Genomic DNA, 12,667 nt, shown 5'->3' with positions numbered 1-12,667 from the left:
CTAGGATTCAGGGATCTCTACACTAAAATTAGAAGTAACGACCAACAGATGACTAGAGAAACAAACTGTTACATAAGTACAATGAGTACAACTCAGCCATAAGGGGGGGAAATTCTCACACATATTACAATACACAGAGACACTAAGGAGGGTATGCTGAGTAACAAGCTAGTCACAAAAAGGCAAAAAATTACATGAAGTACTCAAACTTACAGGGCAGAAAACAGAAAAGACAGTTTGTTTTGCAAGATGAAAAGAAGTTCTGGAAGTTGACTGCAAAATGATGTGAGTATATTTAACTAACTGCACAAGGTTTAAAATGTCTAAATGGTTAGTGGGCAGTGTGGCTCACACCTTTAATTCCAGAACTCAGGGAGGCAGAGGCAGGTAGATCTCTGAGTTCAAGGCCAGGCTGGTCTACAATGTGCCAGAACAGCCAAGGCTGTACAGAGAAGCCCTGCCTTGAAAAACAAACGAACAAAAATGCATGATGGTAAATTTTACATTGTATTTTAACATAAACAAACAAACAAACAAACAAAAAAAAAACCCTACAGAATTACTCTTCTAAGACTAAAAAAAAAAATACTTTTAGAAAAGAAAGTAACACCAAGAAAACCTTTGCATAATAGTGAAGGGAAGGTGGTTTAGTCAAATACTAAATATATTATGAAATTGCAATAATTAAAATAGTGTGGTAACGCAATTAGTATTGGCAAAAACTCCATAATGACAACACCATAATTTAGTGAAGAAAGACCATTCTGGTGGGAGTTTAGAAGAACAGGATACTATGCTGCTTAGTTTTTATTATTAACTTAATATAGAACCTAGAGTCACCTGGGAAGAGGGAATCTCAATTGAAAAACTGCATTGATCAGACTGGCCCGTGGGCACGTCTGGAGCATTAGTTTGATTGCTAACTGAAGAGAGCCCAGCCCACTGTTAGTGGTACTATCCCTAGGCAGGACTGTGTAAGAAAGGCAGCTAGCTGCCCATGCCCATGAGCCACAGAGTGAGCCAGGAAGTAGTGTTCCTCCACAGTTTCTGCCCTGACTTCCTTCCATGATGATTGTGGCCTGGAAGTTTAAGCCAAATAAACCCTTTCTTGTTTTGGTCAGAGTGTTCTATTACAGCAACAGAAAAGTAGCTAATAAAAATGCCAAGAGAAATTCAGACAGTGGGAAGCCCAGGCCCTTGTTTCAGAGGGAAACAAGGACCATACTGAGATCTGGGCTAAAAGCCACTTGTATTACAGCCTGGTAGAGAAGCTAGCTGCACTCTGCCTCTCTCTTGAAAATGTAAGTGATGGTAATTCAAAAGTAGTGGACTGAGGCATTGGCCTCGTTACTAGTGCTCGCTGCTCTTAGTAAGATGTATAGTTATAGAAGACAGCAGGAAAATATGAGAAAGGTAATGTTTGGCAAGGAAAGGATTGTTAGTTTAAAGATGCAGAAAAGGGGTCAGGGAGATGGCTATGTCATAAATGTGCTTGCCACACAACCCTGAAATCTGAGTTTGTTCTCATAACTCATGTAAAGATAAAAGGAAAGAACTGCCTTCACAAAGTTATCGTCTGGCTTCTAAATGTGTGCCATGGCATGATCTCATAACAGGCCCCTACCATGCAGCATACACATAATAAAAACAAAAATGCAGAAAAGGCACATGTGAAGACTGCAGCTACAATTGTTAGAGACTAGTGTCTTTAAAGAGAAACCCTGCACCCTGTAATGATATAATAGGAAAGGTATCTTTGATTAAAATAATAATAATAATAATAATAATAATAATAATAGTAATAATATCTCTGCCTATTAAAGACTTGTGAAAATGAAAATTTAATAGGAGAGTGCCTGAATTGAGAATGAGAAAAGAGGTTCTTTGATTAAAAACAACAACAAACTGCCTAGAAAAGTGTGCTTCCAAGCTGAACTGCTAAGGCACATGGAAGCCAAAGCTGTGATAGAAGGGGAAGAAACTACATCTGAAGCCTGCAGCAGAACTATTCAGCATCATTATTCAAACAGTATCAGTTTTGCAGGCACACAAAACAAGAAAACATCATGAGGCTAGCACAATGGTTCCAGAAAGCCACTATAGCCAGGCAATTGTGTGGCAGGGTTGAAGTATTTTCAATGTAGCCCTGAGAGGTCACAGTGTAAAAGCTGTGAAGGTGGAGTCAGTTACAACATGGAACCCCAGAACTATGGGATGCCCACCAAAGGAAGCTATAGGCACTGAGTACAGCTGGTGGTCCAAGAGCACGGTTGCATATGCTGCAGGTAGAATTGGAGGGAAAGGACTACTGAAGGCTGTTAAAACATACATTATCTTAGTTACTTTTCTATTGTTGTGATAAAACACCATGACCAAGTTATGGTCTTAGCCATAACTTATAGAAGTGTTTGTTTCATGCTTATGGTTCCAGAGGGATAAGACTCTTATCTCCATCATAATGGAGAAGCATGGCAGCTGGTCATATCATAACACAAAAGATAGTCCAACTGTGAAAGTACCCATAATCTCAACACAGCTTAAAAGCCCAAATTCTCTTCTCAGACTCCAGGCAATCTCTTAATTGTAACCCCCTGTAAAATCAAAAAGCAAATTGCATACTTCCAAAATACAATGGCACAGACTGTACACTACCATCCCAAAAGGAAGGAATCAGGGCATAGAAAGAATACTGGACCAAAGAAGACCAACTGAAAGCCAGCAGGGCAAACTCCAAACCCTGTAGCTCCATGTCTGGTGTCAATGAGCTTAGATCACTCTGCCCTTCCAGTTTTGCTGCCTGTAACATTCTTTTCTCTCTTGAGCTGGTTCCGTCCTTCATGACTGTAAAGGCAGTGCCTACATGGACGACAATGCCAAGTTTGGCTGTTGGTTTGAGATAGATACGTGGTCCATTAAAATGCAGAAGCTTTTGTATATATTTTCTAGGAGCAGAAAATTGCTTAGGCATCTCCTTTCACAAGCTGGTACCCGTCTCTTTTTTTCAATGCAGATCAGGCATTAATCTCATTTGTCTCAGCAGAAGCTGAAACATTAAGTCTCCTGGTGCCTTTTTCCTCTTCTTAAAGTATGTTTTGTATTTCTTTTCACCTAGTTGTTCTTTTTCTTTGTAGATATGCTTAAGAGTAATTACTAATAACTGCATGACAAAGATAATATTAAACTCTCTGCAAAGGAAATCAGTCCATTACTTTTAAATTTAGCCTCAAGTAAGTTCTTAGGACACAGGCAGAAAAAAGCCACATATCTCCCGCCTCCCCAATAGCACAGGAAGTGTTTCTAACCCAGTTGTTAACACTCTTTCCTTTGGACTGGAACTCCACAAACTGAACAGTTCTCTGCACTGCCTTCCAGGCTCCTACTAGGATGAGCTGATAAGCCTTGCTTATAGCATTCTACAGCTTGCCTAGTACAATGTCCCCAAAGCTTTCCGCACTCCACTGAGACCCCACATGGTCAGGTTCTTCACAGTACTAGGCCAACTCCTGGTACCAAATTCTGTTCTGTATTAGATACTTTTCTATTGTTCTGATAGAATACCATGACCAAGGCAACCTACAGAAAGAGGGTTTATTTGGGCTTATGGTTCTAAAGGGATAAGAGGCTATCACCATCACAGGCGGAAAGCATGGCAGCAGGCCGACAGGATGGCAGGAACAGTTGAGAGCTCATATCTTGAACTGTAGGCAGCAAGGACACTCAAACTGCCATGAGTCTTCAAACTCTTGATGCCCACCTCCAGTGACATAGCTCTTCCAACAAGACCACACCTCCTGTACCTTCCCAAACAACATTACCAACTGGGGACCAAGTATTCAAATGTCCAAAATATGGGTGATCATCTCAAGATCTCCAGACCATGAAGAGAGCTTCAGAACTTAGTGTCTGGTTTCAGTCTTGCTTTAACCTGATCTTTTAAAATCCTTTTAGAAAGGATTTTCAAAATTCTGTGCCATTGTACATTGGAAGTATATAAACTATTCTTTAACTCTGATGGAGTTCACAGAATACTCAGTCTCAGAAGAGTTTGGGATTTTTAACAGTATTGGAACTGTTAAGACTACAGGACATCTGAAATAGAATAGCACATTTTGCATTAAGGTGGGCATGAGGCTATAGAGTCCAGAGGCAGAAATTTATGACTTAAAAATATGTTTGGGTGTCCTGCTGACAAAAAGTAGACGTGTAATAGTTAATCTTGATTATAAGCTTGACTATAAGTATTTAGAATCACCTAGGAGATAAAACTCTGTGCATGTCTTTGAGGACATTTCCAGAGAGGTGGAACCCAGGAGGGAAGCCCCACTCTGAATGTGGACATCATCGTTCCCTGGGCTGAGCTCCTGAACCAAATCAAAAGGAAGCAAATGGAATAGCAGCATTCACATCTCTGCTTTCTGAAGATGAGCTGTGACCTAGACACTCACATATTTGCCACCATGCCTGGACTGTACCTTCAAGCAGTGAACCAAAATAAATCCTTCCCTCAAGTTGCTTTTCTTAGGAATTTTACTACTGAAACAAGAAAAGTAACTAATACAACATCCCTACACTTTTGGTTAATAATATGCTTGTGGTCAATTGACATCTGCGTATTGCCCAATAATAAAAGATTTCTATACTTAATTGATTTGTATACTTCAAATTTTCTATTTTTAGGTATTAGGTTAACAGTTACTCTATGCAAAGTCAAGGAGCTGCTAAGAGGGAACTCTTGAGTATTTGAGGGATTATAATTATATCTTTCACTGATGGTGTGCTAGGTAAAATGACTCCCAAAGATATCCTACAACCTAATGCCCAGAATCTGTGACTATATTATATGGCAGAAGGCTAAAATGTAACTAACAGATGTAACTAAAAGTCTTTAGTTAAGTGACTGAAATATCTGGATGGGCCCATTTAGTGAGATGAGCCTTTAAAAGGCACACCAACTTAAGGAGGTAAGGCCCAGAAGGCAAAGGCATGGAGACCAGGAATTCAGGGCAAGCTTGGTCAACATAAAATTCTGTCTCAAGATTTTAGTATGTTTCCCTATATTACAAGGCTAATATCCATCTATAAGTGAGTATATACCATATGTGTCTTTCTGCTTCTGGGTTACCTCACTCAAGATGATCTTTTCTAGTCCCTACCATTTGCCTGCAAACTTCATGATTTCCTTGTTTTTAATTGCTGAGTAGTATTCCATTGTGCAAATGTACCACAATTTCTATATCCATTCTTCAGTTGAGGGACATCTAGTTGTTTCCAGATTCTGGCTATTACGAATAAAGCTGCTATGAACATAGTTGAGCAAATGTTCTTATATGGTTAAGCATCTTTCAGATATAGGCCCAGGAGTGGTATAGCTGGATCTTGAGGTAGCACTATTCCTAATTTTCTGACAAAGTGCCAGATTGATCAACAAAGCCAAAAAAACTGAACCCAGGGGTTCCTGCAGACACTGATATTCCAACCAAGGACCATGCATGGAGAGGACCTAGACACCCTGAACAGAGGAAGCTCATAGGCTTCTCAGTTTCCAAGTGGGTTCCTTAGTAAGGGGAGCAGGAGCTGTCTGTGGCATAAACTCAGTTGCCGGCTCTTTGATCACCTCCCCTGGGGGGTGCAGCCTTGTCAGGCCACAGAGGACAATGATGTAGCCAGTCCTAATGAAACCTGATAGGCTAGGGTCAGATGGAAGGGGAAGAAGTAAAAGGTCCTCCCCTATCAGGGGACTAAGGAAGGGGTTTGGGGAAGAAGAGGGATGGAGGGTGGGACTGGGAGGAGACAGAGGGGGCTACAGCCGGGATACAAAGTAAATAAACTGTAATAAATAAATAAAATTGTAAAAGGAAAAAAAAGATTGTCTAAAAATTAACCAACCAATTAAACAATGGAACGACCAAACAACAACAAAAATTACATACATGTAAGTAAGTACACATAAAGAAAACTGAATAAATTTAATTTGAAAAACTTTAAATATTCAAAAGTTGGGGATAGCAGGTAGCTCGTTTGGTAAGTACTTGCCTTGAAAGCATAAGGATCTGAGTTCAACCTCTAGGACCCATGTCAAAAAAAAAAAAAACAAAAACAAAAACATTGGCCACTGGCCATGGCCACACACACCTTTAATCTTAGTACTCAGGAGGCAGAGGCAGAAGGCTCTCTGTGAGTTCCAGGCCGCCTTGGTGTGATACACGGTGAGAGACTTATTCCCCCTCTGCACGCCCCTCACCAAAAAAAAAAAAAAAGCCAAGCATGATAGCATTTGGATTTTTGTTGTTGTTTTCTAAATATTTATTTTTATCTGCATTGGTGTTTTGGCTGCATATATGTCTGTGTGAGGGTGTTAGATCCCCCTGGAACTGGAGTTACACACAGTTGTGAGCTGCCATGGGGTGCTGTGAATTGAATCCAGGTCCTCTGGAAGAACGGCCAGTGCTCTTAACAATTAAGCCATCTCTCTGGGCTCAAGCATGATAGTATTTGTATTATAAACACAGGACAGACAGAGATAGGTGTATTCCTGGGACTCACAGCCAGCCAATTTACCTTACTGGGTGAGTTCCAGACCAGTAAGAAACCCCAACTTAAAAAAAAAAAAAAAAAAAAAAAAGGTAGAGGGCACCTGAGAAGCAACACCGGAGGTTGTTTGACATCCATATCCACATGTGACCACAGAATTCAGAAAGTCAAATGCATGACACTCTAAGTTCCAAGCTAGCTGCCTACAATTTGCCTATAAAGGCTAGAAAAGCCCATGATCCACTTATTCAGGTTCAGCATAGTTACATGGGAGCCAGTTCTGAACAATCTCTGGAGGGATTGCCAAAGCCTTTCCTTTTTGTTAAAACAGAGGTACAGGTAGAGCCCTCCCCCTCCTCCCACCCTACTATAGCTAACCTCCACATTCTGTTACATGATGACACCAAATTTAGTGCTTTGGCAGTAATTTTGCAACTCAGAGGACACAAATCAAAGACAAACGCCAGCAAGCTGAGCACAGAAGTAGGAGGCTGCAGAATCCTAATGACATGACTGAGCTGCTGAACTATCTGAGGAGCTTTTTAATCTCTGGATTTAAGACAGCATCTTTCCAATTTAAACTGATGATGGTCAAGTTCTGTTACTTTTACACAGATCAACCAAAACTGAGCTGGACCAGACCAGGTAGCCAACTGTCAAGCACATGGAACTCATTTAGAAAGTCTGAATTAAATCTACAGATGTATGAAAAGTCCGACCTTATCACACCCAACTAACTTCATACTCTCTTGGAGGAATCTGAAATTCCGGCCAAAACAATGCAGCCCACTCAAGAGTTCTAGGGTGTTTCTTTCCTATTTTTCAAAGACTTTGAAATAAATAGGCATTATTTTTTAAAAAGGAAGAAACTTGTTTCTAGAATGAATTGATTAAAACATAAACACTTGTATATTTTAATGTTTAAGAAATTCATAAGTAGCTGAGATAGCCTTATACAAATTATAGATCTACGAAAAATAAAGACCGTGTTAACGCAACTATAACAGAGATTTATTCCAGTAATTTAAAGAAATCTGAATCACAGACTTGCTCTATATACAGGTAAATTAGGAATGTATGAATATTCATTCTCAAGATTCAGAGAATCACTCCTGGCCCTATTTTATTGGTATTAAATTGTCCCAAAGTATGCAGAAGACTATAATTAGCAAAAAGAAAGTAAGTAATGATTTAGCAATTCTGTAGATGATAAATAACATTTTGAGGATGATGTGAGTCCTCCACAAAAAGGAAGGTAACACAGCAACCCTTCTGGTTATTTACATATATGTGCTAGGTGTACATGAGGGGGAATGATCCACAACTATCCAATCTAGTGAATAAGAAAATACAGTCATAGCTGAAGCAGGTGACGAAAAGACAATGGATACATGACAACAGGAAAAACCAATGGTTGGTTTAGGGACAGCTGATATACGAGGCTTATAAACAGCAATTATCATCAAAGGCCATCTACAAAGAACAGAAATTATAACCAAAGATAAAAGGAATTTACCCTGGACAGCAAGCAAAACTACATCAAAAAGTAAAACTGATTAGAGAAAAAAAAGGGTGTAATAGGAAAAAAATGTATACCTTAATCTACTTGGCTTTGTCCTTAAATGTAACTGTGATCACACTGTCCCCTTGAGGTAAACAAGTGTTTCCCCCTGGTTCACAAAGTCCCCACAATCCTTCACTCACTCTCCTACCCTCCAGTTAAACTGGACCAGCTCAGATCCCCGCTCAGCCTGTGCTTTCCTACTCTTGTTCTCTGGTAATGCTGACTGGTCTTGAGACAATGCTTCTAGTTTACCCCTTTTCTCTTTCAGCATTTCCCGATCCTACAACACCAAATAATCTCCAGGAGCCTCTTTTGCTCTAAATTATAACTCTTGTATCTTCCTTATGATATCTCAAGTTCCTTAAAGCAGAGATAATAGATCCTGCCTGTGGTTTCTACAGGTCAAAATTAAATAAGTAATGATAAGTTTCTGAATTAGAGATATAAACATTCATAGACCAAAGGCCTTCAAAAGAACACACAAGTTTCTTAAACAAATAAACATTTTATTCAAATGCTTCTCTTCCTGTTGATGAAATTAAGCAATATGTAAGAAATTAAGGGAATTATTCAACAGAGAAAATACTAAATCAAAACTGCCATCTAGAAATTCTAGATTCTGTTTTTTAGTCACCTGGGAAGGTCACTTGCTCTTTTTTTCTGTTTTTTTTTTTTTTTCCTGCATCTATAGAATGGCAGGAAGAATAAGTTCCTTTTTAACTACTTCATATTTTAACATCATTCAAAACACTTTTCCCCTAAAAAAAATTGGTTTGAATATCATCCCTAGCCCTTACCACTTCAAAATTAGTAATGATTTTCTCAATCAACAGAATACACTATATGCTGTGTAATGTATTTGAAATTTAATCAAAAAAGCAAAACTATTTTACAAATTTCTTTTGGGTTCTGAAACTATAGCCACTGGTAATTGCATAATCCTAATTTATTAAAAATATAGATGATCTCAATATATATTCTCCAGAGTAAAACATATCCTAAGGAATAGTTTATAACAGCAGCCAGAGCTACACAGAGAAACCCTGCCTCAAAGAAGGGGGAGGGGAGGCAATAGTAAGTCTGTCCGTGAGTGTCTCCCTCTTTGAGACAGGGTTTCCCTGTGTAGCCTTGGCTGTCCTGGACTTGCTTTGTAGGCCAGGCTAGCCTTGAACTCACAGAAGATCCACCTGCCTCTGCCTCCCTGAGTGCTGGGATTATAGGCTCAATATTAAGTCTTAGAAAGGATTTCCATGAACAAAAAAGTTTAAATCCAGAGAATAACTGCCCCCCCCAAACTTAAAGCAAGCATTTATTAAACATTAAATACTGATCAAAAGATGGACTTTGGTCAGGACCATCCCCCTGGAATTTCTCAGCTGTAATGACCGAGATTACTTCTTAACCAGTAATGTAGGCTGTAGTATAATACACATGATTTTCACACCCCCTAGTCTGTTCACTCACATCCTTTCACCTCCAGACGTACACTGGAATCTGCTGGAAGCCTCACTTCTATTTACAGGCAGACCTGCAACGTTAACTCCTAGATATGGCAGGAGGAATCCCTTTCTATTAATAGTTCCCTGTTCAATTAAAAGCTTATAAACAATACAAAGAATAAAGATATTAGAGCTGTAAATAAGAACCAAGACTACTTCCTGCTGAATTTCCAAGTATTTAAGCCAAAAACAAACAAACAAACAAACAAACAAACAAAAAACACAAGGAACCAATGATGGAGAATTATCATCTGTCAACGCACATACAGGAAATTTCAGGCTTTTCAGGCAAAGGTAATCCTTTACAAAAGAAATATTAAGTAACCAAAGGCAAGGGGAACAAACCCAAACCTGCATCTCACTGAGGGGACCATTCCCTACCCAGTGCTCTTCTAGGGGTACTGCAACTGCAACGGCAGGAGGCCGGGTCTTTGAACCCTCCCCGGTGTGTTTACAGTTCTTCAAAGTTAGGTGACATAATAAACTAGGCTTCCCTTCCCTTTCTAGTGGTCACGTCATCCACCTGTTGCATCACCTGGAAAGTGGTCTTCTAGAATCTAGGAAAGGAGTCCCCCTGTGCCCTCTAAATAATTCAGCGGCGCTCTTTTTCTAGATAAATTTTAGCTTCATTCATTTTAATGAGGCTGCCTCGGAGGTGAGAGGGTGTGTTGGCTCCTGTTCTCCCTCGGGGGAAAGACTCTAGCATCCGCCTCGCAGCTGTGACTTTCTCTCTCGACTCGAGGGGCTCGGGAGTTGGCGGAAGACCCGAGCATCTGGAGCCGGGCAAGGGTCAGCCGGGGCAGGGCAGCGGGGAGCAGGGGCGGCTCGGGGGCCAGGCGGCGGCGGGGAGGTCGCCGGGCGACGGAAGCCTCGCGGAGGGGCCGCCGCTGCTCCTCCCGGGGGGTCGGGCCCACAGCCAGGGGAGCCGAGGGCTGGGAGGACGCCGGGGCCCTCCCCCGGGCCGAGCGGACACCTCCGGGAGGCGCGCCGGCCAGTCTAGGGCTTAGAAGCCAGCGCGCCGGTCCCCTCCCCCCACCCCGAGAACTAAGCTGGAGGCGGGGACCCGAGGCGGGGAGCAGCGGGCCGGGGGCCGTCCCCGACGGCGGGCCGCCGGGGGCCGCACTCACCATGTCGTACACGTTGAGCACCACTAACTGGTTAGCCCCCATCCTCTTCTCCGCGGCCGCCGCCTTGTCCTCCAGCCGCTCGGTCTCCACGGGGCGGAGGCCGCCGCCTCCCCCGCGGGCGCCTCACGCAGGGCTCGAGCCGGGCACTAAGCGTCCAGCCCGGCCCGCCGCAGCCGGGCCGGAAGCATCCGGCAGCCGGGGCCGCTCCCGGGAGCCGCTGACAGAAACCTGTGTGAGGACCGGGCCAGACCGGTGGAGAGCCCGCTCCGGCTCAGGCGCCTCCCCTTGGCCGCAGACACGTGGGGGAAGGCGGAGCCTGGGCGAGGGGCGGGCTCCAGGCACCCTGGAGGCGGGGCCCGCCCGGAGCCAGGGCTGAGCCCGCCTGCGCGCTGACTCTTAAGCGCCGCACCTCGAGACCTAAAATGGCGCCAGGCTGGGTGCCTCTTCACCCTGGAGAGTCGAGGTCGCAGAGAGACTACATTTCCCAGAATGGAACGCGGGAATCCTAGGCTCCTATTGGGCGTACAGCCAATCTGACTACATCTCCCAGCATGCATCGGGACCGTGTGTGCCCTCACGTCTCCCTGGGAGACTACAGCTCCCAGCATGCCCTGCAATGGATTTGTCAGGGGAAACCTTCGCAGTTCGTCCTTGGCGAGCTAAGAAGTCTTATACCTTCTAGGTTTCAGTGCTGTTTCTGGCACTGGTAGCGTGACATGTGAATTAAAAGCAGTGTGAGGAAGTGATGACTAAGTTTTCCAAAGCCCTTCTACTTATTTTTCTTTTGCAAGCGTAGGAGTGAAGAAATAAAAGAAGGAAGGTTACTGTAGAAAGGTTAGGGTGCACTCAGTTAACCCTCAAGATGGAATTCACATTTCGCGAGAATATCCTGGGCATTGAAGAGTGTAGCAGCTCATAGATTAGCTTAGTCCTAGGGCACACCGTTTGTGCACCCAAAAACAGATATTTTTTTGTGGTCCTGCCTTGTGCCATGCAATATGGTAAGACTGAGGAATGACTGTAGTGATAGAACAGACATGGGGGACAAAGTTCCAGCATTGTGTGTTTTGTACAAAAATTAAGATGATTGTGAGTTATCTTAAAATGTGTGGGGAAGGACTGCTATATTTAGTTTGAATGACAGAAAGTCAGGTCGTCAAATATAAGAGATCCAAGAATTCCAATTAGAGGAGACGAAAGCGCATAGGTATAACATAACAAAGTTTTCTGTATTCAAGAGGCAAAATAAAAGTCCTCTGTGGCTAGAATACAATGAGCAAGGGGAATGCACGTGCCCAAGGAGACCAAAAGAGGGCACTGATGCTCTGGACCTGAAGTTACAGGCAGCTGTGAGATGTTGGCCTGGGTGCTGGGAACCAAACTCAGGTCTTCGGAAGAGCAGCAAGTGCTCTTAGTGGGTGAGCCATCTCTCCAGCCCCCGAGGTGGGATTTTAAATGAAGACTTGGTGAGGTTTGGGCCACGGATTGACATGAGTATGCGCATAAGTCTTTTAAAAAGATTGCTTGAGTTTCCGTGTGGAACTTTAAAGAGGCCAAGGAAATGGAAACATGAAGATAAACATGGTAGGCTGTAAAAATAGCATCTCAAATTATAACCTTTGATGTCTCTCTCTACTGAATCTAGCAAGCCTTGACTTGTTTTGGTCAACAGGACATTAACAAATATAATGCAAGAGACTTGAAAAGCTATTTGGATTTGTGGCTTTTTTTTTTTTCTACTTCCTGATTTTGGGAGTGTAGTAATCACCATTATATGAAGATACTTGGACACTGAATTTGTTGCAGGGGTTGGGGATGGTTTCAAGAATAGGTTCTAGATTTTTGACACATTTGGGTAGATAGTATGTTATTTATGATATATGAAACATTTGAGGGAGGAGCAGGTTAGAAAGAGGGCGGTAGAGTTATAGTTTGGTCATGTTATA

The 12,667-nt window shown here is 42.5% G+C and overlaps 1 protein-coding gene across 1 annotated transcript in view; it reads right to left on the bottom strand.

The window, feature by feature from the left end:
• Positions 1-10,981, bottom strand: part of Desi2 (desumoylating isopeptidase 2) — a 49,831-nt gene extending 38,850 nt beyond the window's left edge. The window contains exon 1 of the mRNA XM_021643861.2: positions 10,722-10,981. Within this exon, the coding sequence (XP_021499536.1) occupies positions 10,722-10,763 (42 nt within the window). The 5' untranslated portion in view covers positions 10,764-10,981. The remainder of the gene's footprint in view (positions 1-10,721) is intronic.
• Between the last annotated feature and the right edge of the window lie 1,686 nt (positions 10,982-12,667).

Source organism: Meriones unguiculatus, chromosome 11 (assembly GCF_030254825.1).
Source record: "Meriones unguiculatus strain TT.TT164.6M chromosome 11, Bangor_MerUng_6.1, whole genome shotgun sequence".
Lineage (NCBI taxonomy): Eukaryota > Metazoa > Chordata > Mammalia > Rodentia > Muridae > Meriones > Meriones unguiculatus.
The sequence above is the reverse complement of the archived record's forward strand: the minus strand, read 5'-3'. Positions and strand labels throughout refer to the sequence as shown.